General features: G+C 60.5%; 1 protein-coding gene across 1 annotated transcript; it reads right to left on the minus strand.

The window, feature by feature from the left end:
• Positions 1-6,175: 6,175 nt before the first annotated feature.
• On the minus strand, positions 6,176-25,719 carry INAVA (innate immunity activator). The gene is made up of 10 exons (XM_012744466.2): positions 25,539-25,719; positions 22,798-22,946; positions 20,546-20,670; positions 19,944-20,060; positions 19,119-19,341; positions 14,188-14,241; positions 13,148-13,358; positions 12,733-12,906; positions 9,996-10,671; positions 6,176-8,037 (listed from the first exon to the last, which is right to left on the minus strand). The coding sequence occupies exons 2-10, from the start codon at positions 22,850-22,852 to the stop codon at positions 7,945-7,947; spliced, it is 1,728 nt and encodes a 575-aa protein (XP_012599920.1). The 5' UTR covers positions 22,853-22,946; positions 25,539-25,719; the 3' UTR covers positions 6,176-7,944.
• Positions 25,720-27,193: the final 1,474 nt, after the last annotated feature.

Genomic DNA, 27,193 nt, shown 5'->3' on the forward strand with positions numbered 1-27,193 from the left:
CCCTCCGCAGCAGGAAGGAGGTGGGGGCCAGCCCAGTTCAGCCCACCCCCCAGGTGTACCCCATCTCATGGCCGCCACACTCCAGTCTTCCCTGGTGATGGCCTTTCTTGGCCTCGCTGAAGACTGGACCACATCTAGCCCCAATTGTAGGACAAATTGTAAAACGTAGGCATTTGGGCAGTTCTCCCCAACAGAGCCTGCCCCGAGGGGACACTCGCCCTTAAAGAACCATTCTGGGCTGGACACAGTGGCTCACGCCTGTAATCCTAGCACTCTGGGAGGCCAGGGTGGGTGGATCGCTCAAGGTCAGGAGTTCAAAACCAGCCTGAGCAAGAGTGAGACCCCGTCTCTACTATAAATAGAAAGAAATTAATTGACTAACTAAAAATATTTATAGAAAAGACAAGCTGGGCATGGTGATGCATGCCTGTAGTCCCAGCTACTTGGGAGGCTGAGGCAGGACGATCGCTTGAGCCCAGGAGTTGGAGGTTGCTGTGAGCTAGGCTGATGCCATGGCACTCACTTTAGCCTGGGCAAAAAGCAAGACTCTGTCTCAAAAAGGAAAAAAAAAAAAAAAAAAAAAAAATATATATATATATATATATATATATATATATATATATATATATATATATATATAGAGAGAGAGAGAGAGAGAGAGAGAGAGAGAGAGAGAGAGAGAGAAAATTAGCCGGGCATGGTGGTGCATGCCTGTAGTCCCAGCTACTTGGGAGGCTGAGGCAAGAGGATCTCTTGAGCCCAGGAGTTTGAGGTTGCTGTGAGCCAGGCTGACGCCACGGCACTCTAGTCGGGGCAACAGAGTGAGACTCTGTCTCAAAAAAAAAAGAACCATTCTGTCAGATTCAGGAAACTTCTATTGTTAAAACTACAAGTGCTTGGGAAGACGTGGCCGTCTACTGGACGGTTACCTGTGGAATCTGTGGGTTTTATTGTCAGACAGTCTCCTGCTGAGACGGAGGCGGTCATGAGCCTCCGTGGGCAGGGACGTGGGCACTGTGGCGGCGGCCCCTCCCTGAAGACAGGCGACGGGCGACAAGAGAGCCGAGCGCCTCTGAGCGTCAGGTGGGCCATGGGGCCTCGGGCTCAGGCGGCCCAGGGAGCCACGAGGACATGAGGTGACTGCAAAGCCAGAGGCGGGGCTCACCTGGAGGTAGAGACTGGCGCTCTCCTTCTGGTCCAGCCTGGGCAAGATGGGCGGCAGCGAGAACGTGCTGAAGATGCAGGTGTTCACCAGGTCCAGCTTCTCCGATAAGTAGAACTGGGGTTCCACCTGGCTGGGGGGAGAGGTGGGCGTGGCAAAGGGCTTTGGGCGTCCCTGCTGGAGGCTGGGTTGTGTTTCTGGGACTCTCTGAGCGCAGGAAACAGTGGGGACCTGAGCCCCTGAATGCTTTCCAGCGGCCTCTCCGCCGGAAGGCCGCCCCAGCCGGGCGTCCCAACAGGCCTCTGGCAGTAAAACCGGAGGACACCCCTCCACCCCGGGACGCAGGCAGCTAAAGTGGCAGCCACAGGCCCAAAGCCAAGTCCCCGGACCTTGCCCTTCCTCCCGACCCGAACGCGCTCTCGGCACCAGAGACCCAGGGGCTCCTGGGGGTGGCGGTGGGGGTGGGGGTGGGGGTGGGGGCAGCGGAAGGAACCTCAGGGCCACGATGCAGAGCATGGCCTGCTGACGCACGCTGCTCGTCAAAGCCTCGGTGGGTTCCTGGAGGATGAATTTCTAGAAGGCCCGGGGAGAAACAGGAATTCCCCTCAGAGAGAAACGCCTGCCCAAGGGTCTGGAGCTCGCCATCCCCAGCCCTGGGTGGCCAACTCCCAGAAGAGCCCGGGTCCTGCTCACCTCGATTTTCTTGGCCAGGACGGTTTTGGAGCAGTACTCGCTCATGTCGCCGTCTGCCTGGGCGTGCACGGCGACACTCAGGGTGTCCACAGCCCTCAGGAACTGCAGCTTGGTGGCCTCAGTCTAGGACACAACACACGGGCGCCTGCCCGTGAGCTCAGGGGGCACCCGAGCCCGCACCCCACACCCAGCCCAGACTGGGATCGGCTGGCTGGGGGTGGATGGCTCGCTTGGTTTTGCAGCACAGGGTCCTCATGCCTGGGACTGGTGCTGAGCTCAGCTGCCGCGGCAGTGCTTTGGGGACAGGGGTGCTGAGGGTCTATGAGGAAGAGCCTTCATGTAGGACGGGAGCTGCAAGGCCTGTCTACTCCAGACACCCTGTCCAGTGGCCCCGCCACCCCAGATTTCCCCAGGCCAGGGGGCAGCAACAGGCCAAATTTCTGGTGGCTTCTAAGCTAGGGCTGGCTCTCAAAACCCAAAGAACCATGAGCCCTCTCTCTTTTTTTTTTTTTTTTTTTTTTTAGACAGAGTCTCACTTTGTTGCCCAGGCTAGAGTGAGTGCCTTGGCATCAGCCTCACTCACAGCAGCCTCAAACTCCTGGGCTCAAGCAATCCTCCTGCCTCAGCCTCCCGAGTAACTGGGACTACAGGCATGCGCCACCATGCCTGCCTCATTTTTTCTGTATATTTTTAGTTGGCCAATTAATTTCTTTCTATTTTTAGTAGAGACAGGGTCTGACTCTTGCTCAGGATGGTCTCGAACTCCTGACCTTGAGCAATCCACCCACCTCGGCCTCCCAGAGTGGTAGAATTACAGGCGTGAGCCACCGCGCCCAGCCTGAGCCCTCTCTTTTCCTCTCTCTTTCCTCCTCAGGTCTCAAAAGGGTCTGGAGAATTTCCTTACCATATATTCTTCTTCTAGAAATTTCATAATGAACCAGTAGGCTTCTTTTTCTGATTGGCGCAATACTGAAAAGGGGCGCAGTTGGGAAGAGTTTAGCTTATTCTACCAGATGGAAGAGGAAGGCAGAGCCATCCTCCCCTCTCCTCCACCAAGGAGGCTCAGAAGCCACCAGGGTGTGGCGTGGGTCCCAAGAGCCAGCCCATGCAGGTGATGGCCTGGCATGGACCTCAGAAGCCAGAGCGAAAAGGCCATCACTTGGGGACATAGTCAAGAGACATTCTGCGGCAGGCATGGCCACGGATAGAAGAACCACTGGGAAGACAGAGACCTTTAAATCACTCCTAGAAGCCACAAAATCTTGGGGCTGTGCTAGGCTGCCTTCGAAGTTCCTGGTTGTGGTGGGCTTGAATCCTTAAGTCAGCCTGGGAAGCTCGCTTGCCGGCTGGGCTGGCGTGGCTCTCAGGGTGCCCCCTGAGCAGGGCCTGGGTGTGGACACAGAGGCTGGAGGCCACGGCCAGGAATAGAGTGGAGTCAGGAGGAAGTGAAGCAAGAGAATGAGATGGTGAGAGCACTGGGCACCAAGGAGACACGGGCCACAGGTCCCGAGTCTCCCAAGTGCTGGACAGGTGCAAGCCACCACACCTGGCCTACCCTTACGTACCCTTCTAAGAGAATTGCTTTTTCATTTGCCCATATAGGTTTGTATATATACATACACAGAGGTCAAAAAAGAAAAAAATCTCATTGACTGAATTTGAGTGGGCCTGAAGGAGATGAGGAGAAGCCATGCATGTATCTGACGAAAGAGCAGTCTAAGCCAAGGGAGCAGCACATGCAAAGGCCCTGGGGCAGGATCTTGCCTGGTGTGCTTAAGGAACAGCAGCAGGGAAGTCTGGGTGCCTAGAGTGGGAGGAGCAGGGGAAGAGTGGGCGGAGAAGAAAGTGGAGCAGGATGGGACAGATCTCGAGGGCGCTGCAGTTTACTGTAAGGCCTTTGGCCTTGGGGATGGGAGCCCTAGGCCAGTTTTGATTCAAAGTGGTCTGACTTAGTTCAACAATATCCCTCTGGCTGTTCGGCTGAGAGTAGATCAGGAGTGGAAGCGGAGAGTGACATGGGGTGTGGGCAGAAGCAAGGAGACCAGCTGGGAGACCGTGACAACAATCCAGAGGAGACTCGACGGAGGCTCACACCAGGGAAGGGGGTTAGGAGGGAGTGGTCAGATTCCGTATCTACTTAGAAGGCAGAGCCAACGGAAGGAGCTGGTGGACTAGACGTGAGCAAGACAGACAGAAGTCAGGCTTTTTGGCCCGAGACACTGGAAGGACTGAGCTGCCATTAATTGGTATGAGGGGCGGATTTGGGGGTTGGTGGCAAAGTCAGAAGTTGCATCTGGAATATGTTGATTTCGAGACGGCCGCTAGGCATCCCAGTGGAGGCGCGACAGGCGGTCGGATGTGAGAGCCTGAGCTCAGGGAGAGCAGGTCTGGCTGCACAGAGCGATTTGGGAGTTGCCGGCAGGCAGGTGGTGGGCAAAGCCCTGCTGTCCTGAACAGTGGTCAGCCAGGCGGGGTGTCCCTCCATGTCTCGGACACTGTCCTGTTCCCGGCCCGGCCCCAGGCATATCCGGGAGGCAGGCCTGGCCAGGGACAGGCATGCGGAGACTAGGAAGGGACGGTCAGAGGCGGGCAGACTCGTGCCCGCCCCGGGACACTTCAAGCAAGAGGCGGGCAGTCTCCACACTTGCAAGGCACTGCCGTCAGTTGAGAGAAAGAACCAACCGCTCACCCGCTAAGTTTGGCTTCGAAAAGACATGGTACAACGATGACGGCTCAAAGGTCACTCTCTTTGGTTTCTGCTTGCCAGGTTGTGGATTCATCTGCACCCCCGAGGCAGCGGCCGGCAGCCTGCGAGGAGGAGAACGGTCCTTCCTGGGCTGCAGGAGGCAGGCCCTGGCCATTCTCGAGAAAAGGAATGGGCTGAGCAGGGCCAGTGCCAGGCCACCGCCAGCTTCCCCTCTCCTCCCCTGGGGGAGACGTGGGACTCTCTGAAGCGCCCCGATCCATCCTGACTCCCCTGGGGTCTTCCATCCGGGGATCCCCCTGCATGGACACCGCAGGCGGGCTGCCGGGTCATAGCGTCCCTCCGCTGCCCGGCCAAATTGCCTCTGAAAACTTTGCTGCTAAAGTCCTGAAGCACCCTCTTCCCTGAGGCTTCCGTCCCACTCCGTAACCCATAACCCCACTTCTGCCCTACGGCAGGGGGGCTCGGTGCCCCCCCCACGTTTGCCTCCCCTAGACATGGCCCAGGGACACCTGCGCGTGGACCAGGTAGAAACTGCGGCCAGACCAGGTTCTCTCGCCGCCCTGCACTTTGGGACCCCAAACCGGTGCGCCCTGTTGCCCACTGCTCTTAGGAGAGCCTTCCGTGCACCCCACCTTCTCTTCCTGCACCCTCCTCCTCTCAGCTGGTCTGTCCGCCCCAGGGCTGGGAGCCGCCTCCTCAGCCAGGTGATCCCGGGGACTCACCTGTACCTAGTCAGCCTTTCCCCGGGCCCAGCTCATCCCAACCGTCTAAAATACGAAGTCAAGGGCCCCGTTCCCCACAAGCCAAAGTGAGGCCAAGGTGTCCAGGTCTGAGGTCAGGACACCCACAACTTCTCCAGAGCCCTGGACCCGTCTGCCCTCCTAGTGGAGCCCCCCCAGACCCAGGTGGGCCAGGCCCCTGAAGCCAGAGTCCCCAGGTCCCCAGGGCAGAGCCGGGGTCTCCCCTTCCGAGCCACCTGCCTGGGCCCTTCATGGCCCGCCCTGCCCGGTCCGTGGCTGTGGAGGACGGGCGGGCGAGCAGGCGGGCAGGGTCCCCTTACCTGGCACTCGGGCACCTCAGACCCCGGGCACAGGCCTCTCCCCGGCACTGCGGCTCCAGGGGGCGCCGCGCTCCTGGGCCCTGGAGCGGCCCCTGCAGGGCAGGCCCGGAAGTGGTCCAAGTCGGAGGTGCCCCCCCACCCCACCCCTGTGCCTCTGCGGGGGCAGGCGGCACTCTCGCCCCTCCCTCACCACCCCAAGGCAGGGCCCAGGGTCCCAGCCACGAGGGAGGGGCCGTTTCTCCTGGGCTCGCTCTGGGCGGTCAGGAGCTCCAGGCCTGGGGGGGCTGGAGGCGCTTAGCCACACCCCACGCCCCTCTCTGCCCACCGCCTCGCCTGGCCCAGGCCCGTCTTTCCCGGGGAAGCCCAGCGCCTGGGGCCCAGGCAGAGACCTGGAGGAGCTTTGACAGGGGCAGTGCTTGCTTCCATCCCGCCTGGTCCCCCACCACCCCCCACCCAGCCCACTGGCTCCCCGGGGACCTGGCCAGACCAGCCGGAGCGGCCAGGCACAGACTCTGCTCAGAAAACTTGGCGCCAAGAAACCCTTCGGCTTCAGTTCAGCCAATCGCAAAGCACAGACTTTATTGCAGTATCTTTCATGAACACCCACAGTCCCAGCCCCGCAGCCTGAGGGCGCAGCCGCCACTTTGCAGCTGCTCTGGGCGTTACATAGGACCAATAAGTTAATACAAAGCACGCTCAGGTGTGGGGGAGGGCCGGCGCTCAGCCCGACAAGTTCTGGGCTGCAGGAAGGACACAGGGAAAGGGGCCTGGAGACAAACTGCAAGAACAGCATCCGAAGTCGGGCATTCAAATGTAATGGGGGGGCAGAGTGGGCCCAAAAGGTGGTGACTGGCGCAGGATGTGGTAAGAACTCAATGAGAGAAATGCCAGGTGTGACCCCCCGGTCTCCCCTCTCCTCCCCCAGAGTCCTCTGACGGGCCACCCTGGCTCCTGCCTTGGTCCCCTTGTGCAATCGGCCACTTTCTTTCCAGCAGGGAGAAGAAACGTGCCCCCTTTGGGCCGGGCGTCAACGTTCTCGGAGCCGTCTGCCACACTCAGGCTCTGCGCCGGTTCAGGCGCTTGGATGGGAGCGAATTCCGCACAGAACTCAGCTGTCCCGACCCCTCCTAGCCTCTGCCCAGTTGCTTTCTCCCTGAAGCAGGACCCCGACCCGGGCATCTGTCCTGCAAGCAAAGACGGCTCTAGGACGAGAGCCTGGGGCCCGTCGGGCGGTCCCAGCCAGACGGCCTCCAGACTTGCCCTTGTCCCGCCTCGCAGACAGTTCGTTAATGCCCTTGAGGAAGGTCCAGCAGATCGGGAGTGACTATGCCCACGTTTCTATAAATAAGGGCGTTCTCTGAGCAGAAGCATAGTTTCGAGGGACGTAGGAACAGTGACCTCCTGCCTCCCTCCCCTCAGAAAATGCCACAAAAGTGGTGCCTTTCCAGAAATACTTGTAAGGCGTTGGTGTTTAGGACTACAAAGAAAAGATGTTGGTGGTGGGACTATGAGCCCTTGAAACGCCCAGTGGTGGCTGTCAAGGGGGAGCTGCTGTGCCCAACCAGCGCAGGCCGGCCGGACCCCTGTTCCTCCATCCGGGGAAGCCCCTGACTCAAGGCTCGGAGGTCTGGGGGCTGCAGGGCAGAGGGAGGGGCAGTGGCTGGACCCCTGAAGGGGATCTCTGGGGTCCGGGAAGACAGCGGTCCACGAGGACACGGTGGACTCTGTCCCCGCGCTGGGTGCGTGCATCACAGAGCACATTACACAGGGGAGGAGATTCTCCCGTGGCCCAGGCTGCGGTTCCCAGAGACCTGGGAATGGGAGGGCAGTTTCGTGCACGAGTGTGCGCCACACCCAGCACCCGGCAACAGCGGGACGGGACGAGAGCGCCCGCTTTCCAGGGAAGGCCGTTCTTGGGGGAAGTTCTGCAGAATCCCGAGGTGGCGCTCCCTCCCTGCTCCGAGCACCCCCTGCCCCGAGTCTCGCACACAGCGACAGATAGATGCCGTCTGTCAGACGGATAAGGCCTTTCGTCCAGGGGTCCAGAGTCCACCGGGTGGTAACTCATGATCATATTACAGGGATCTTGAGGACAAGTGACAAATATTAATATAAATCCTCAGGTCAGGGCTTCTGAAAAAGACTTGTGTAAAAAAAAAAAGATAAAAGGTCTCAGCTCCAGGTCATCGGCCTGCGATGGGTGGGAGCCGAGGAAGGCACTCTCGGGGGCGGGGGCGGGGGGGTCTCAGCCCAGCCCCCGCTATGAAAGTCTTTCCTGGGGAAGGGGCCGAGGCATCGGGGCATCGGTGCCCCTGGCCTGGGTTACACCTGGCTGATGATCTCTCCGTTCTCGGGTACGAAGACTTGCACAGGGGCCCCCTCGGGCGATCTCCGGAGCACGCACACCGCGGGCACCTGCCAGGGTCGGGAGGAAAGGAGAGGTGGGTGAGCGGACCAGGTAGAAGTCTCGGGCAGCAAGCCCAGTCGCACCAGCCTTATCCCTGAGGGACACTGGGGGGGCAGCAGCACAGCCCTGGCACTCGGCCTCTGCCCCCTCCCCCGGAAGTTCTCTGTCCCCCAGCGACCACCCCTCATCCATTTTCCACTCCCGCTTCCTCTGGGGTGTGACGGGCACCCTGACCTCCTCCTCCCCAGCTTCTCCTGGGCTCACTGCTCACCGCCCTCCCTTTCTGGCACGCCAGGATGGGCTGGGCCTGGCCAAGGACAGGTCCAAGCCCGCAGGGAGGGGGAGCACGTCAGCTGGAGGGTGCGGCCTGGGACCAGGGCCAGGGTGCTGCCGGCCAGGATGCCAGCTGCAGCCCAGAGAGCTGCAGGGGGGGGGGGGAGTGGCGCAGCTGGGCCTGCTCGGAATCTGGGGTCTCAAAGCGGCAGCTTGTTAGTAACTTCTGCAGCACACCCCCTGCGGAGCCCTCCGTACCAGGGAGAGAGAATAAAGAAAGGATTCATGTGTTGGCCCCACTTCCAGAATGAAGAAACTGGGTCCAAAGAAACCAAATCTGCCCTCCGCCCCCACCTGGTGTCAAGGGGCTCTATCCTATATACTATCTATCACTTATATACTACCTACCACCTACATACTACCTACCACCTATATACTACCTACCACCTATACAGTACCTACCACCTATACACTACCCACCACCTATACACTACCACCTATACACTACCCACCACCTATACACTACCCACCACCTATACACTACCCACCACCTATATACTACCCACCACCTATACACTACCCACCACCTATACACTACCCACCACCTATACACTACCCACCACCTATACACTACCTACCACCTATACACTACCTACCACCTATACATTACCCACCACCTATACACTACCCACCACCTATACACTACCCACCACCTATACACTACCCACCACCTATACACTACCCACCACCTATACACTACCCACCACCTATACACTACCCACCACCTATACATTACCCACCACCTATACACTACCCACCACCTATACACTACCCACCACCTATACACTGCCCACCTCCTATACACTGCCCACCACCTATACACTGCCCACCACCTATACACTGCCCACCACCTATACACTGCCCACCACCTATACACTGCCCACCACCTATACACTACCTACCACCAGCCTGGCTCCTGGCCTCTGCGGGCCCCTGGCGGTAACGACATCACTTATCTGGTGCCTACTAGGCGTCCCTCTGATCATTCCAGCCTCTTAGCAGCCGAGCGCGAGCACCTCACTCCTTCCATTTTACAGAGGGGAAAAGAGCAGACTCCAGGGGCTATGTAACTTGCCCAGCCGCAGAGCCTGTAAGTGGCGGGACTGGGATCGGAACCTGGCAGTCCAGCTGGGCGTCCCTGCTCTTAGCTATGAGGCCCCCCCACATCTCAGCTGGGTGCCGCGCAGGGGTGACGGGGAGGAAGCGGATAGACCCGCAATCACAGGTTCCGGCTTCTGCAAACGCATTTCCAGCCTCTGCGCCCGTCCTGGGCCCTCGAGTCGGGAGATTAGTGGGGGCGGGGGGCGTAATTTGGATTGCACTTTCGATTGGGAAGAGTTGTATCTGCTTTGTGAATCGTCTGCAGAGCCACTGGGGGAAATAAAGTCCCAGCCGTCTGCAAGGGTCGCCCCCACCAGCGCGTGCGCTCTTGCGCTGGGCATAGAAGGCGAAGTCAGGACGCCTCCCGAAGCCAAGAGAGAATGACTTGGGGGCCTGTTCGTCCTAGCTGGGGATTTCCTGGCCACCAGGCTGCTGGTTTGATGCCTTTCTCCACTTGCACCTGCTATTAAATATAATTGCAGCCCTTATACCCCTGCTGCCTGGCCCCGGGGTCCCTCCAGCGCGGCCGCACCTGTGTCCGGGGCCCCAGCGCTCGCCCGAAGCCGTCTCTCCCGGGGGGCAGGCTCCGCACGCGGAAGGCGCCCTGGCGGTCCAGCGAGTGCGGGCGCGCGCTCCGGAGGCGCGCCCGCTCGTGCCACCACTTGAGCTCCTCGGAGACGGCGGCCTTGCTGAGCGCGCGGCCGGCGGGGCTGTCCTTCAGCGAGGGCGTGCGCACCACGCGGCTGTGCGAGGGCACCAGGCGCTGGTAGCGCAGCGCGCCGCCCTCCTCCGCGAAGGCCGCGCCCGCGCGGCACAGCTCCCACTCGCCCGGCGGCAGGTGGCCCTCGGCCAGCACCACGTAGCGCCCCGCCGGGAAGTAGCCCGTGGGCAGCAGCAGCTTGGGGTAGTGGGCGGCCAGCTCCCTGCCGCCCGGGCCCCAGGCCCCGCGGTGGTGGCGAGGGGCCTCGGGTGGACACAGCGGCCGCAGGAAGATGTCAGGGCTGCTGCTGCCCGGCGAGGTGGGGTGCGAGATGCTGGAGACGTCCGAGCCGCTGTCCTCCGAGCACGAGTGGCAGGCGGCCGCGGGCAGCGGGGGCTTGGTCGCGGGGAAGCAGGAGTCCGGCACGGTCACCGTGTAGTGGGTGGGGCGGCGGCGGGGAAAGGCGCTGCGGCCGCGGCCCTCGGGACCCGCCCGGAAGGACTCCATCCTGCAGGGAGAGAGAGGGACCGAGTGTGGGGGATGGAGTCCTAAACAGGCGAGGCAGGCGCCCCACCGCAGGGCCCAGGCGTGGCACCCACGCAGGGTCTTAGGCCAAACCTCGCAAAGAAAGCATCCTCCCTTCCCCCCACCCCTGCTGGTCTGGGGATGTGGGTACCCCATATTCCCTCCCTGCTGCGAACGCCTTCCTGCTTCATTCATAGCTGGTAGTTCCTGTAAGCTGTGCTACATCAGTGCCACGCATTTGCAGCAGGTTTAGGCACGCTACGCCCAGTGGCATTTCCTCTGCAGAACCCACTCGGGCACACACCGTGGGAGCTGCCTGGTGAAAGCTGTCCCGTGGCACAGGGCACTCGCGCAGCCCGCAACCAGCCGGGCTGAAATCCAGCCCTCGCTCTGCTCCTACCCCCAGGTACGGGGCTGTGTCTGCCTTTTTCTAATTTGTACAAACACGTTTATAAAATGACCCTGGTAGCATGTAAAATACAAAATTCATTGCTTTTCTTGAGCACAGTCGCCCCAAGCTGCACGCAGCCCAGCAAGGCTCGATCCGCAAATTTAAGCTGACAGAAGAATCCGGCAACGCTCTGGTGGTGCCCCAGACCCTGTGAGGTGTGGCCACAATATTACCCTGTCATAACTCAGCCACTGAAACCACTGCCAAGTAGCAGGTGACCAGGGAAGGATCATATAGTCGATCCTCATCGTTTGCAGATTCAGTATTTGTGAATGTGCCCGACTTGCTAAAATTTATCTGTGATTTCCAAATCAGTATACACCGTGGTTTCAGGGTCATTCTAGACCAGTCACAGCACAACAACAAAAAAAATTGAGCCGCTATAAGCTCGCATTCCCAGCTAAGGTTAGACGAGGCCGTGCTCTGCCTTCTCGCTTCAGCTTTCACCTTATAAATAAGTGTTCTCCTTCTGGTGCATTTATTTAGTGTGTTTTGGCATTATTTTGCTTTTGGTTGGTGATTTTGCTGTGTGCAATAGCCCCAGACTCAGTGCTGAGGGGCTGTCTGGTGTTTCTAGCAGGGAACGGCGGGAAAGCACCGTGGGGAGAAAGATGCCGCTAGATGAACCTCACCCAGGCCCGGCGCCACTGGCTTCGAGTTTAATGTCAACGAATCAACAGTGTGTATTAAACAAGGTGTCTCCAAACAGAAGCTCGTATAAAACGAGGTTATTTGTTGATCAGTTGAAGAAAATGTTGAGGCCGGGCGCGGTGGCTCACGCCTGTCATCCTAGCACTCTGGGAGGCCCAGGCGGGAGGATCGCTCAAGCTCAGGAGTTCGAGACCACCCTGAGCAAGAGCGAGACCCCCATCTCTACCAAAAACTAGAAAGAAATTCATTGGCCAACTAAAAATATACAGGAAAAATTAGCCGGGCGTGGTGGCGCATGCCTGTAGTCCCAGCTACTCCGGAGGCTGAGGCAGGAGGATCACTTGGGCCCCGGGGGTGGGGGTGGGGGTGGAGGTTGCTGTGAGCTAGGCTGACGCCACGGCACTCTAGCCCGGGCAACAGAGCGAGACTCTGTCTCGAAAAACCAAACACACACAAAAAAGACAATTTTGTGACCAAAGGCTTCCAGGAGCCTAACCTTGTATTTCCCCTGGGGGCAAAGGTTAAGTATTTGCTAATCCAGTGCTCGTGATTTTATAGAACACAACTACCACGGATAATGAGAACTGACTATATGTCAATTGAAAAAGTGAAGTGCCTACTGTGAGTGACCAAGAATAATCTATTAGCACAAGAAAACTTGGAAAAGGAAGAAAACTTGAATCAAGTCGCGCACAAAGACAAATATGGAAGCTTTGGAAGAGAACAACTTGCTTCACGGATAGCCTTTGGCTTTGCGGACTGTGGCACAAGCTCTTTCAAGAGGCACCCCAAGAAGGGCTGCTAAGAGGAGCCGAGGCACTAGCCATGTGCCACCTAAGGGTGTCCCCCCTACCTGCATGCAAGAAGCTACCAACGTCCAGCAATAAGCGCTGGATGGGGGAGGTCCCCCCTGCATCTCGGGGTGGGGGGGTTGTCTCTTACCTCAGAGACTGTGACTGGCCCCTCCTGCCCTGCATCTCGGGGGTGGCCGGGGCGCTGGTGCGGCCCTGCCGCTGTCCGGGAGCCCCTCGGACGGGGACCATCAGGTAGGACATGGGCTCCAGCAGCCACGGGCTGGAGGGGCTGGGCCCATCCTGCGGTGTGGTGGCGGGGCTGCTGCAGACGGATTGGGGACCGGTCAGGGGCAGGAATGCCTCCATTCAGGGGCTCAGGAAGGGCAGGAGGGTGGGACTCCAGTGGAAGGGGGCCCCAAAGTTAGTGGTGTAAACCGCCAGCATCCTCGGAGAGCTGCCAGAGCTCACACACCTTTCCCTCTCCATCCGCCCAGCCTGCCGCCACCCCGGCATGCCTCCCACCTGCTCCCAGCCGTCCCTTCCTCCCTCTGCCCCCCACTGACCTGGACTCGCTGCAGGGCTCGGAAGACTTCTGGGGCTTCTCGTAGGGGTGGTCCAGGCTGGTCTCCTTCCAGGGGCTGTTCTGGATTGGGGCTCGCTCCAGGCCCCCCGTCTCAGGCCCTGCTGGCTGCAGCCCCTCTAGGCTTTGGGGTGGGAGAGGCCGGGAAGGTGAAGCTGGGGACCCTGGGGGAGGTTTTGGCACCTGGGATTCCTCTGCAGGGGTGAAAGAAACTCGATAAGGACAGAGGCTGGGGGAACCGGCCCAGCAAGAACCTCCGTAAACCGCAGCCGAGTCCTGCTCTCCCTGCTCTCCCTGCCGTGGCTGGCTGGTCCAGCTGCTCCAGCCCCAGCTCCAGCCCCGGATGCTCCATGTCTTCTCCTCCTCTGGGACTGACTCCTTCCCTCACAGCCCTCCTTTATCCCTTCCTCCTTCGAGAAGCCTCCCCAGATTGGCTCCCGCTGCCATGTCCACACGGGCCTTCTGCTCAACTGTTGCTCTTGTTGCTGCCAAGCCCGAGGGCCCTATTTCCTTACTGGCCCGGGCACTCCCCTGGGCAGAACTGCACCGCCTTCTTGGTCCACCTTGACCCTGGCATCCCCAGGGTTTGTAAACACAGCCCTTAATCTACAGACTCGTGTTCCCTCCCCCAGTGTGCCCTCTTTTCTAAAAGGACAATAATTGTGGGCAGATTAATCTTTAGCTCTGACCAGAGCATCTTGAAATGAAGCCCCAGGGTGAAGGAGGTCACCTGGGGTTGACCGGTGCTGTTGGCGATCACCTTTCTCTTCCCCGTCAAAAGGATGAGCTTCCAGAATGAGAGATGGTCGGTCAGCACCCCGCCACCCCCAACTGAGCAGGTGCAGGGGCACGTGGAAACCGACATGAGGTCTCAGCGGCGGCCCTGGGCCTGGCACCCTTGCCCTCCCTGGCTCACTAAAAGCTCCGCTCCCATGGACGTCCTCACCAGCAGGCTCTGCCAAAGCCCCAAGGTCTCCAAGTGGGAGCCCAGCCTGACGACAGTCCCCAAACTGTCCCTCTCACCTTCCTCCAGGAGGAGCCCATCCGACAGGGAGCTGTCATCGGAGGCACTGAGCTCTGGGAAAGGCAGAGGGGGAGAGGAGAGAAGTGGTGAGATTAACCCGTAGATACGAGTAACCGGCAGCGCTCAGCAGCCCGGGCCAAGCCCTGCCCAAGGACAACGGAAATGTCAGCAGACACCCACTGTGTGCTAACCACTGCAGCCGGTATGAATTTATCACTTGGAAGTTAAGAGAACCCAGAAGTCAGGGGCTAGGAGACAGGAAACTTGATTTTAACCCTGGATGTCATTAGCTTTGCAGCCTTGAACAAACCACTCCAATGCTCTAAACCTCAGTTTCCCTACTTGTCAAAAATTAAAAAGGCAGGGCTTCCTCTGGCCATGGGAAGGGAAAGGCAAGGAGCCACTTGGAAGGGCCGTGGGGTGGAAAGAATTTCACTAGCTTTTCTATGGTCTTCCGACATCACAAATATAACTCAACCCAAGGATCCCAAATCCGAGAACGCCTGCATTTTCAGAGACAAGAGCGGCGTGCGGCAGGGGTCCAAGCGGCGCGACTGTGAGGCCGGTTTCAGTTAGGGTCAGGCCAGCCGGCCCTGGGGATAGCTCTTCACGTGGTGATCACGCCAAGTCCCCTGAAGGAGGTGGGGTGTGGCATCTCTGCCTGGTACAGCACCAGCCGCCACCCAGGACGACTTCCTTGTGCCAGGGAACCTATTTGTGCCACTGCCCTCGAACAAACCTAAGCCTCCAGATATTGCAAATAAGCCCGACGTGGCCTGGGTGGAACTCACAGGGCATTTCCAACTGTGTTCCAGAACAAAGAGGAGGAAAAACTAATAACGGCTGATATTTCTGCGGTGCCAATACTTTTCTAAACACAGCACTTTATATTAATCCATGCCATCCTCATAGCAACCACCTAAGGTAGATCTTATCATCCCCACGTGACAGGTGAGGAAACTGCGTCTCAGAGGAGTTGAGTAACGCAGTTTAGGTCAATCCACCAAAACGCAATTGAGTCAGAATTTACACCTGGACAGTCGAGTCTGTGCTCTTAACCACAACCCTTCCTCGGCCTTCCTGCTAGCTGGCATCTAACGCACAGGTCATCGCCCAGAAAGCTTTTTTTTTTTTGAAGCAAGAGTCTCACTCTGTTGCCCAGGCTAGAGTGAGTGCCGTGGCGTCAGCCTAGCTCACAGCAACCTCCAACTCCTGGGCTCAAGCGATCCTCCTGCCTCAGCCTCCCGAGTAGCTGGGACTACAGACATGCGCCACCATGCCCGGCTAATTTTTTCTACATATATTTTTTATTGGCCAGTTAATTTCTTTCTATATTTTTTTTTTAGTAGAGACAGGGTCTCACTCTTGCTCAGGCTGGTTTCGAACTCCTGAGCTCAAACGATCCTCCCGCCTCGGCCTCCCAGGGTGCTAGGATTACAGGCATAAGCCACCGCGCCCGGCCCAGAAAGTTTTAAGAAAAGTAAATCGTTCCAACCGTCATGACAAATCTTGCAACAGGGTTTGGCAAACCCTGGCCCACAGCCTCAATCCAGTTCCATAGCTGTTTTCACAAGGTCTTCCTGGAACACAGCTCTGGAGTTGTTTATGCAACGTCTGGCTAAAATAGGCCCTACCTGGCCCTTTACAGAAGAGTTTGTCGACCTTTGCTCCACGACTTAAATGAAATAAAGGTTGCACGCAGAGCAGGTCTTGGACTTTGTGGGGCTCACGGCGCCAGGAGCTCGGCCCACTGAGGTTCTGCTAGGCCACGGCCAGCCTTGGGGCTGTTAAGGAGACACCCTCTTACTAAATTCTGGCTCCCTGCCTCTCATCTTTTACACAAACCTGGAGAATAAAGATTTTTTAATTTTTCACGAGCATCAAGTTAAAGAAATTGGGCCGGGTGCGGTGGCTCACGCCTGTAAATCCTAGCACTCTGGGAGGCCGAGGCGGGAGGATCGTTTGAGCTCAGGAGTTTGAGACCAGCCTGAGCAGAAGCGAGACCCCGTCTCTACTAAAAAAAGAAAAAAATTAATTTCCCACCTAAAAATATATATATATAAAAAGTAGCCGGGCATGGTGGTGCATGCCTGTAGTCCCAGGTACTCGGGAGGCTGAGGCAGGAGGATCGCTTGAGCCCAGGAGATTGAAGTTGCTGTGAGCTAGGCTGATGCACGGCACTCTAACCTGGGCTACAGAGTAAGGCTCTGTCTCAAAAAAAAAAAAAAAAAAACAAGTTAAAGAAATTGTGGAACTACACCACTCATGCAGGGCAGTGCAGCCAGGAGAGAGCTGTGTGTTTGGTCTGGCTGAGTGATCTGGGAAGAAAGACACCATTCCCACTCAACCCTGATCCTCATAAAAACAGGCAGATCCGTGTGCCACGGGCCAACAGGTGCGCCGCAGTGAAGGGAGTCTGGAGACACTCTGCCCCAGGGGTGGGGCACACTGATCTGCCCACTGGGGGGTTCCTGGGGGGTGCTCCCTGTCTCAGCCCTGTCCCGACCCAGCCCTGCAACGGCAGGACACCCAGGCGGGGAGGGAACAAGATCAGACTCACAACCTGGAGCTGCTCAAAGGCTGTGCGGTCCGACACAGCAGCCACGGGCCACTGACGGCTATTTTCATCAGTCACACTGGGCACGATTCAAATGCTCGATAGCCACATGCAGCTAGTGGCTTCCGTACCGACAGCACAGGTACAGAACACTTCTCCACCGTGGCGGAAATTCTATCAAGGGCGTTGCTGACGCCGGTGCCGACTGCACTGCAGAGGCGGGAGCTGGGCAGCTCTCGCCAAGTTCGCCCCAGTAAATTAGTCCAACACCTACTGCTGTCCTCCCTGCATAATTACTGTCCCAAACTGAATAGCCCTGTGCGGAGACCAAGGGGGCGTGGGGGTTTTGGCTTTGAGTTTTTCTTTTTTCCTGTTTGTTTGCTTTTTTTTTTTTCCTCTCTTTAAATCAAAACACCTTTCAGCTACTAATTAATTATTAATCCCTCTTTACTTCCTTCTTTCTGGGAGAACACAGCCGGGCAGAGGAGCCACGAAACAGGAATTACTTGTCTAAAACTGTCCCCATTCCGTGCTCCCAAGGTAGGACACCAGGTCCCGGGGCCTGAGGTCGGAGAGCAGGGTCTCTGTGGCCGGTCTGGGAGAGGCAGCAGCCGCGTACACCAGGTGTCCCTCCCCACCTGCGCCGAGTGCCGGGAGCAGCTTTCAGAGCCTCAGCCTCCTGCCGCCCACACAGGGCTAAGCCAGAGCCCCAGGCGTGTCCTGGCCTGTTCCTCTCTTCCAGCAGGAGCCTCACCGGTCACCTCGGCGGCAGCAGACTGCCAGACACCCTCCCACCCCCACCCCAGTCACGGGCAGAAGCTCGCTGGTGGGCAGGGAGGCCACGGAGCAGAGGGAGGCTGGAGAGGGGCAGACGAGGGGCAGAGGAGGGGCCAGGGGCACCTCTCTCCACCAGACACAAGCTCCCTACCAGCACAGAGCCAGCTGGCTGCTGGGGACTTCATGCCCTAGCTGGCAGCTGCCCTCCAAGGGAGGGTCAAGTCCTGAGAGCCCTGTTGAGAGTGGGAGCAAGATGGGAACCTCTGGTCCGTGAGCCTCGCAGACCAGGAAAGCAGCTGTGCCGCCACGCCAGGGCCACCCGGGAAGTCTGCCACCGCCCCGGGGCCAGCCCCACCGCCTCCTGTGTTTACAGGGTCCACTGTGACGTGGCGGCACCGTCTCCTTCCCATCTCCTCCCGACCGCTGGAGGGGCCTGGGCAGTGTCTCGTCACACACTTTCCACCCTACGTTAGAGGCCCCGGGTGGGAAGAGGGACTCCTGGGACCCGTGCTGAGACAGCTGCCTGCCCGGCGCATGGGCCGTGGGGCACAGGGACCGGCAAGAGCCTTCAGGCGTCCGTACGTTCGCTCCCAGCCCGGGGAGGAGAGCGGTCTCGGCAAAGCCCCAACGTGACGAGCCTGAGACTGTGACAGAAGCAGCCGCTGCCCCGCCCAAGGCCCCTGAATCCAGGTCTGCCCCGGGGCCACCTCCCCAGCCCCTATGCGTCCCCCAGACGCAGCCAGGGAGGCCTGAGGCCCGAGTGAGATGGGGGACAGGGCTGAGCTAGGGGCACGGATTGGCGGGGATGGGGCTGGAGGACAGCTGAATTGGGGTCAGGGACAAAGGAAAACGGTCACTCCTAAGGGCTTGGAACCACCTGCCGGAAGCTAACTCAGGCCGGACATGCTGGCGCCACGTGGCTGGCGCTGGGCGTTGACGGCCCCCTGGGTGCCCAGGGCTGAGGGACTGAACTGCAGGCACAGCGAGGGCACAGGGCAGACGGGAGGGATCCCACTCTGGGCCGGGGGGGGGGTGCTGTGGGTATTTAAGGGAGTGTGGGGTGCTGTGGGATTTCAGCCCCAACATCCTGCGGGTCGCCGTGGGCCTGACACAATCCCATGAGCAGTCACGCATCACAACGGCCCACACCTGTGCCACCAGCCCAGGCCAGGGGAGAGCACGGGCCAGGCCTCCGGCTCCCAGGAGCCGCACACGGCCCCGGCCTGGACAAGCCAAGGCCTTGGGCCTGGAAGGCAGAGGGCAGGCCTGGCCACTCCGCTTGGACAGACCCTTGGATGGAGCTCAGGGTCATGAATGCCTTCTCAGTCTAGCACATCTTCCCCAAGGCAGTGTCTTTTGGGGAGCATGCGGAAGGAAGGAGAGGCCGTTTTCCAGACACAGGGGAGAGGGTCTCCCCGGGTGGAGTCGCGGAGGGTCCAGGCGGACCCGGGAAGCAGGCTGGCCCGGCGGGAGCCGAGCAGGGACACGGAACACGAGCCCAGCGCGGGGCGGGCGGGCGCGCTGAGCAGGTGCAAAGGCAGCGACTGGGGGCACGCGGCCCCCGTCCCACATGAGCGCGCGGGATGGCAGGCTCACCTTGGCCCAAGGGGAGCGCGGCGGCCGGAGGGGGCTCGCTGCTGCGCCGCTGCTCGCCCAGGCAGCGCCGGAGCTCGCGCAGCTTCTTCTCCTCCTGCAGCGCCGCCTGCTTGCGCTGCCGCCGCGCCTGCCGGCTCAGGGGCTCCTCCAGGCACAGGCGCCGCGCCGCCTCGGTGATCTGCAGCTGCAGGGCCAGCTGGCGCTCCAGGCCGCTCAGGGGGTCCTGGGGGGGCAGGAGTGAGGCGGGGACAGCAGGGAATGGGGGTCCCGAAGGACAGAGAGCGACCCTCCCTCCCGCCCCCGCCCCAGCGCTGCTGCGTGGCGCAGACAGCAGCCCCTGGAGGGCGGGAGGGGCCCGAGAGCAAACCTGCGGCCTGAAAAGCGGCACAGGCCACGCCAGCCTGCCGAACCGGGCAGGGCGGGAACCGGCGGCACACTTTCCCTCCTGACCCTACAGGGCCGGGCAGGCCAGCCCATGGGAAACGGCACGGGGAAGGGCACCCAGGGCCGCAGCCGCCGCGCCTCCTTCCTCCCGCGCAGAGAGAGAGGAGGCCGGCCCCAGGGGCCAGCCCAACCGGTCTGGACGGGCCGCGGCCTCTCCGGTTGGTGGCTGGCGCTCTTAACTGATCTTCTACCCACCGGGGCCAAACCCAGTGTCCTCCCTTGAGCTCCCGGCTCTCTCGGTTCCCGTGGCGGCACACCTTCCCACGCGGCCAGGTGGCCCTTGCCACGGAGCCAGGCACCCTCGCTGGGTGTGGGGGGCTGCACCCCTGTGATCAGCCTCTGGGGAACAAGGGGTGCCCAAGGCTTCCTGGAGCTCCTCACCTCCCTGTGCAAGGCCCACTCATCCAGCTTGTAAGCCGCTCCGATCCTGCGGCGGACCTTGGGGGCCTGTTCCCCTGGCTTGAGGGGGTACTCCGCTGGCAAGGTGCCCGTCAGCTCCTGGGGGGAAGCAGAGTCAGGCCAGGCCCTCTCTGCCCGCCCGGCCCTTGGCCAGCCGAGAGGAGCCCCTGCAGTGCGTGCACCTGCCTCCCGGGGCTCCCAGGACGGCCCCTGCATCCCAGCAGCCAAGGTGTCCCGTCCCCTCTTAGGGCCTGCTCTGCGCTCGCTCCCGTCCCTCCCAACCGCATTCCGACCAATCCTGCAGAGAGCCACAGCCACCCTGCCACAACCCCCAAGGCACTGACGTGGGCACGATCCCCTGCAGCCCTCGTCCCCTGGGCCTGGGCCGGCACCTGGTCCCACTCTCCTCCGTCCAGGGCCCGGGCCCAGCGATGCATCATCAGAGGGACTCTGGGCTCCAGCCCCCGGGCTGACTTCCAGAACGCCCTCAAGAGTGGGCTCCCTCCCGCAGCCCCCAGACGGTGGCTCCAGGGCTGCTCAGGTCAACCCCAAGAGTGGGTGTCAGGGCGGGGCTGGGGGCTCACCGCCTCCCTCAGGCAGAGTCTCCGCAGCTCCTCCAAGCAGGCCTCCAGCCGCGCCTCCAGGGCCCTCTGCTGCTTGCGGACCGCGTGGGTCAGCTCCTTCATCGGGGACACCGGGCTGTCAGGGCCTGCGGGGGGTGGCGGGGTGCGGCGGGGTGCACGCTCAGGGACACTGGGCCGGGAGCCTCTCTCCGACCTGCGCTGACCGCCCTTGGGGAGCGCACACACATGCATACATGCGTACACACAGCATCACGCCTGCCCACTGATTACAGTCTAGCTGCTGTGGCCTGTGTCACAGCCACAAAACACCACGTCTCCCGGCTGCCCAAAGGCGGCAATGTGACAGCTCGGAAGGAAGAACCGTCCCACCAGGTGACCTCTCATGGGGGGACTACATGGCCAGAACTCCCTTTCCTCCTCCTCTTCCTCCTCCCCTCCCCCCATGCATGCAAACACACACACTGCCCCCTCCCCATGCACATACACTGCCCCCCATGCACACACACACACTGCCCCCCATGCACACACACACATACTGCCCCCCATGCACACACACACACTGCCCCCATGCACACACACACACACTGCCCCCCATGCACACACACACACTGCCCCCATGCACACACACACACACTGCCCCCCATGCGCACACACACTGCCCCCATGCACACACACACTGCCCCCATGCACACACACTGCCCCTATGCACACACACACTGCCCCCCATGCGCACACACACACTGCCCCCATGCACACACACACTGCCCCCATGCACACACACTGCCCCATGCACACACACACTGCCCCCCATGTACACACACACACACTGCCCCCCATGCACACACACACACACTGTCCCCCATGCACACACACACACTGTCCCCCATGCACACACACACACTGCCCCCCATGCACACACACACACTGCCCCCCATGCACACACACACACTGCCCCCATGCACACACACACTGTCCCCCATGTACACACACACACACTGCCCCCCATGCACACACACACACACACTGTCCCCCATGCACACACACACACTGCCCCCCATGCACACACACACACTGCTCCCCATGCACACACACACACTGCCCCCCATGCACACACATACACACTGTCCCCCATGCACACACACACACTGTCCCCCATGCACACACACACTGCCCCCCATGCACACACACACTGCCCCCCATGCACACACACACACACTGCCCCCCATGCACACACACACACACACTGCCCCTGCCCCTCCCCCATGCACATACACACTGCCCCCATGCACACACACACACACTGCCCCCCATGCACACACACACACACTGCCCCCATGCACACACACACTGCCCCCATGCACACACACACACACTGTCCCCCCATGCACACACACACACTGCCCCCATGCACACACACACTGCCCCCCATGCACACACACACACTGCCCCCATGCACACACACACACTGCCCCTGCCCCTGCACACACACACACACTGCCCCTGCCCCTCCCCCATGCACATACACACTGCCCCTGCCCCTGCACACACACACACACTGCCCCTGCCCCTCCCCCATGCACATACACACTGCCCCTGCCCCATGCACACACACACACACACTGCCCCTGCCCCATGCACACACACACTGCCCCTGCCCCTCCCCCCACACACACTGCCCCTGCCCCATGCACACACACACTGCCCCTGCCCCTCCCCCCACACACACTGCCCCTGCCCCTGCACACACACACACACACACTGCCCCTGCCCCCCACACACACTGCCCCTGCCCCTGCACACACACACACACACACACTGCCCCTGCCCCTCCCCCATGCACACACACACACACACACACTGCCCCTGCCCCTCCCCCATGCACATACACACACACACACTGCCCCCCCCACGCGCACACACACACACACACACACTGCCCCCCCACGTACACACACACACACACACACACACACACACTGCCCCTGCCCCATGCGCGCGCACACATCTCAGCTTTCTTGCCCTCCGTCAAGCCTGGGCCAGACGAGGCTCTGGAGCTCAGGCCGACCAGGAGGGCAGGGTCTTTACACCGGCCAGACGAGATTTCCATTCCTTAGTGATTCCTGGGGCTAGAGTTGAACACCACAGATCCCTCTTGCAGATAGCACTGAAACTCCAGGTGTCCCTGAGGCTGCAGGCCTTCAGCACCCTCCTCCCCACCCTCCTCCCCCAGCCCGGGGTTCCCGCTCACTCACCAGACTGCAGGATGATGCCGCTGTCGGAGTCGCTGACCTCATCCTTGCTCTCCATGGCGGGCTTCTGGGAGGAGGGGGCACCGGGCAGGGAGGGCGGGCACCACGCCCAAGCCGGGCCAGGATGTGGGGGTGGCCTGGAGTTTCCCCAGCTTTTCAGAGAAAAGAGAAGAACAGAAAAGCTATACGCAAACTCCCCTGGGCTACAAGCAGAGCTTAGGAATAGATGCCTAAGAGGAGAGGGTGTGGAAGTGACAACTGCGCTTCTACAGCCATCTGGGGTGGGGGTTCCACGCTGAGTGCGCTGCCCGGGAGAAGGCGCTCTGGGTCTTGTCAGCAATTCCTGTTCTCAGTGGCCTCTCCGGAGCCCCCCGTTCAAGAGAGGCCTCTAGGCCAAAGTCCTCTAGGCCCAAGGGTGTTGAAAAGGAAGGAGACACACACACAAAAAAAAATGGGACGAGATGACAAAGCAGCGAGGAAAGGAAGGGAGGAAGGCATGCCTTACTGCCCCAGCAGCTGAGGGCACCTCAGGAAGGGCGAGGGGCACATGGCCAAGGCCCTGGTCTGGGGGCCCCAAAGCCTAAGACGCCCCGCCCCCTGCACTAGGTTACCCGTCTGTAGACAGGTGCAGCAACCGTGTTCCGGAGTGTTCCAAAGCCCTGACACAGCTCCCAAGCCCCCAGCCACACCTGGGACACCCTTTGAGGGGGTCAGACTGCATCCGCTAGACCTCACAGCCAGAGGAGGAGGCCCGGGCTGTGTCAGGGTTTCCAGGAGTTGGGGAGCAGTTGGGGGGCAGAGACTAGAGGAGAAACTGTCCAAGGCCAGCAAGGACAGCACCTGCACCTCTGCCTCCCTGGGGCTCGAGAGCACCTGGGCGGCACAGGTGTAACTCCATGGTGCTGGTCCAGCCGGCACCCAAACAACACCCGTGCCTGCCCCCTCTCTCCCTCCCTCACCAAACCCACGCCCCGGCCGGGCTCCCAGCTGGCCAGGGTCTGGCAGCTGCTGGCAGGCGCAGGCCTGGGGAGGGGCAGTCTGGAAGGACAGCCCAGCCACCTCCTCACTGAGTCAGCCCATTGAGCAAGAGTCCAAAAGTCCTTCCGAGTTTCTGTCTGGGGCCTGTCCTGCCTCCTCAGGGCGCGGGGTGCAGGGTGCGGGGTGCAGGGTGGGGGTGGGGTGGGCCCCAGGTGGGGGTGGGGTGGGCCCCACCCGCCCGCAGCCAGCCAGCAGGACAGAGAAGGAGACCTTGGGAAAGCCAATCAACCAAGCCAGGCAGAGGAGGACTGGGGACTACTGTCAGCCAGGATCCCAGTAATAGCTCTCTGCCAACCGAGACCGAAAAGAGCAGGAACAATCGAGAACTGCTATAGACCGGCGTAACAGCACCGCCTGTCAGAGCAGCAACACAGCCCTGAAAACTCGTGCCTTGCCCTTCGGAATTTCAGTTCTCCAAGGACGTCTGGAGAATAGAGTTTCTGTGGGATCTCGCAAACATGTCAAAGAGGAAGACTGGCCGTGTACTCTGGGACCCCCAGGGTACTTAGGGTGGCTGTTAGCTCTGCACTGTCCAGCTGTCCCACGCCCTATCCCTCCTAGAGACAGGGACAGGACGGCGGCTCGGGCAGCCCGCCTGCCCCTCCCGGTCCTGGCCGTCCACCCGCCCGGGGCATCCTCCGACTCTCCCCAGAGGCCAGGGCAGGGCCCAGGCAGAGCGGGAAGCAGGTAGACGGGCTGAGCCTCTGCTCTGAGGAGGCAGGAGGCAATGTGGGAGGGGAAGCCATCAATTAGTCACACTTGCTAATTAATTATTAACCACTGAGGAGCTGCCTTGGGAAGCTGGGGCGACTCAGCGGCTCCTAGATGGAGCCTGTTGCGGAGAGGAGTGGGGACCCGCAGGGACAGAGGGGTGCTGGCACACCTCCTCTCCCTCCAGCTTCCCCCTCCCCACGGCCGCCCATCCCCACGGCCAGGGTCAGGGGGAGGCACTGACGTGCACAGGGGTCCACCCCGGCTGCCTTGCTGCTCCAGGCAGGGCAGAGAGCACAGGACCGGAAGTGCGGAGTCCTGGATTCTGGCCTGGGTGGGCCTTCTCTCCTCATATGCACAGTGAAGATCAGACAGCATCTAAGGCCCTTCCAGCTCCCCGATCTGAATCTGGACCTCTTGGGCAATGCCAGGCTGACAAGGAACCCCAACTCGTCTGCCCCCACAGCTGTGGGGACCTGGCCCGGGGTCTGCAGGCAGGCTCAGGCCCACCCCACCCAGGAGGCATAGCTGTTAGATAAAGGCGGTTCAGGTAACATCCCCTCCCCCTCCCCAACACAGAGACCCCTCCTGGTCCCCCCTGCCTTTGGCCAGCCCCAGTAGTGGGCCCTAAGCAGCAGCCCACCTGGCTGGACAATGTCCCCCCAAAAAGGCAGAGGGGCATAAAGGAAGGAAGGGAAACTCCAGTACACTTTCCCTCGGGCTGGGCCACTGGGGACCCCCCATCACAAACGTGCCCCCAAAGCCAGGTCCCGAGCCTGTGTGTTCCAGCTAACCTCTGCTTGCCCTCTCTCTGGCCTGGGGAGCCACAGGGACGGGCCCCCATCCAAGCCCACCAGCACCACTCTATCACCTCTGTGCCCCAGACAAGAGCTAGTGGGGGCAGAAAGGGGTGACAGCCACAGCTGGGCTCCCTCCACTCCCCAGCCAGCCTGCCCTCAGCCCCAAAGACCCGCTCCACCCTGCCCCACCCTCACCTGCTCTGGGCGTTAGTCCAGGAATTCGGGGAGCAGCCCCTGTTCAGTCAGGGGGCGCAGGGGTCTTGCATGTTGCCTCAGGCTCCCCGAGGCCGCCGCTGCCCGCCTTGTACTCTCTCTGACGGACTGGGCTGGCCCTCGGCCGCCCCTCTCGTCCCGCCTGCCGTCCCTCCCAGGCTGCAGGGCCAGGGGAACCAGGTTACTTGTTATGACTTGAGTCAGAGGGGAGGGGCAGGTGAGCAAGTCCTTCCCTGAACAAGTCCCGCGACTTGCCGACTTGCCGGCAGGCAGCTCCTGGGCCTCTGTACTTCCGGAGGGGGGGGGGCAGGCGGGGAGCTGAGAAAGAGGGGCTCCCCGGGGAGGAGTCCCCCAAGAAGGAACAGAGGGGTCACATCTTCATGGCCTCAGGAGACCCTAGTGCACTGTGCTGGGCTGAGGTGCCTGCCCGTGTGCCCCCATGTCCTGACCCTGCTCTCCCTGCCTTCCCCCTACCTCAGTTTCCCATTCCAGGAATGGAGGTATGTTAAGACCCCCAAAGCAGGGTTAAATGTTCACTGTCCATGGACAATACCAGCAGGAAATTTACAGACTGCCAAGGTTGGGTCGTTGCTCTTCCTCATACACTGGAATGGAGACCAAGGCCTGAGTTCTGTCACTCCCAAATCAGGATTTAGAAACCTCAGGCAAAGCAGCTGGGATTCCGCATGTAGAGGCTCTGGAGTCCCAGACAGGGAGGACCAGGCTGTTTTCTTCTGTCCCAGGGCATGGAGGCCATCACCTCTCTGTTTATTGTTTGCATCCATCTACATCCACCCCCAGCATCTCCATTCACTGGGGCACTGACCCCAATCCCAGTCCTGTCCCCTACTCCACAGGGAGGCCACTGTGACCCCTGGCTCTCAGCCTCTTGCCTTGAAATGCAAGGCACCAGAAACCAACATGGAACCTACTCCCTACAAAAAAGCAAGCCTCCAGCTCTCCCCCACACCGTCAACCCTCAAGCACCTGGGGACCTGTTGAGAATCCGGCCTGCTTCACAGGGGGACGCTGAGCTGAGGCTGCCTGTTGCTGAAATGCACAGAGCTGTGCCCCACGCCCAAGTCTCCATCCCGCCACCTCCCTTCCCTGCTCTCTGACCTGAACTGCTTCCCCACACCCTGCCTGCAGTGCAGAGACGACCTGGGACCCGGTGTGTCCCGTAGAGCCGAGCTCTCAAGGTCGCCCTAGCCAGCCACCCCCCCCCGCCCCCCCCCTCCGCTCCTATCTACACATCCACAGCAGCACACCTTCACATTCCTGCTCACGCCCTTCCCAAACAACGCCAGCACGCTCCCCGCTGACCACCTCCTTTCCTCCCCAGGCCTGAGCCTGAGGGGCCCTAAGAAGGGACAGTCCCCCCCCAGATACCATCTCTCTGGGTTTCCCAAAAAGCCTGCAGCCCTTCCCCCTCCCCCCCAAGTCCTGCACCAGTCAGCAGTCCCTCCCCACGGAGGTGCCGCACTTGCTTCCAAAGTCAAACAGAGAGCAATTGACTTCAGGCAGAATCAGCCCTTCCTCCACCTTGCCCTTCCCCCAGCTCCAGGTGGAGGGGTGTGGAAGTTTCTAGAATCAGCTCAAAGCTCATCCCTCTGAATGCACAAATTAAAATCGAGAGA

This window comes from Microcebus murinus, chromosome 23, assembly GCF_040939455.1.
Source record: "Microcebus murinus isolate Inina chromosome 23, M.murinus_Inina_mat1.0, whole genome shotgun sequence".
Taxonomy (NCBI): Eukaryota; Metazoa; Chordata; class Mammalia; order Primates; family Cheirogaleidae; genus Microcebus; species Microcebus murinus.

Bases quoted from the DNA above. Each gene is read 5' to 3' on its own strand.
- INAVA (XM_012744466.2), bottom strand. From the start codon at position 22,852: ATGGAGAGCAAGGATGAGGTCAGCGACTCCGACAGCGGCATCATCCTG. The intron at 19,342-19,943 runs GTGAGGAGCTCC...CTGCCCCCCCAG, and splicing joins AGTGGGCCTTGCACAGGGAG to GACCCCCTGAGCGGCCTGGA. The intron at 14,242-19,118 runs GTGAGCCTGCCA...TGCCTTTCCCAG, and splicing joins CGCGCTCCCCTTGGGCCAAG to AGCTCAGTGCCTCCGATGAC.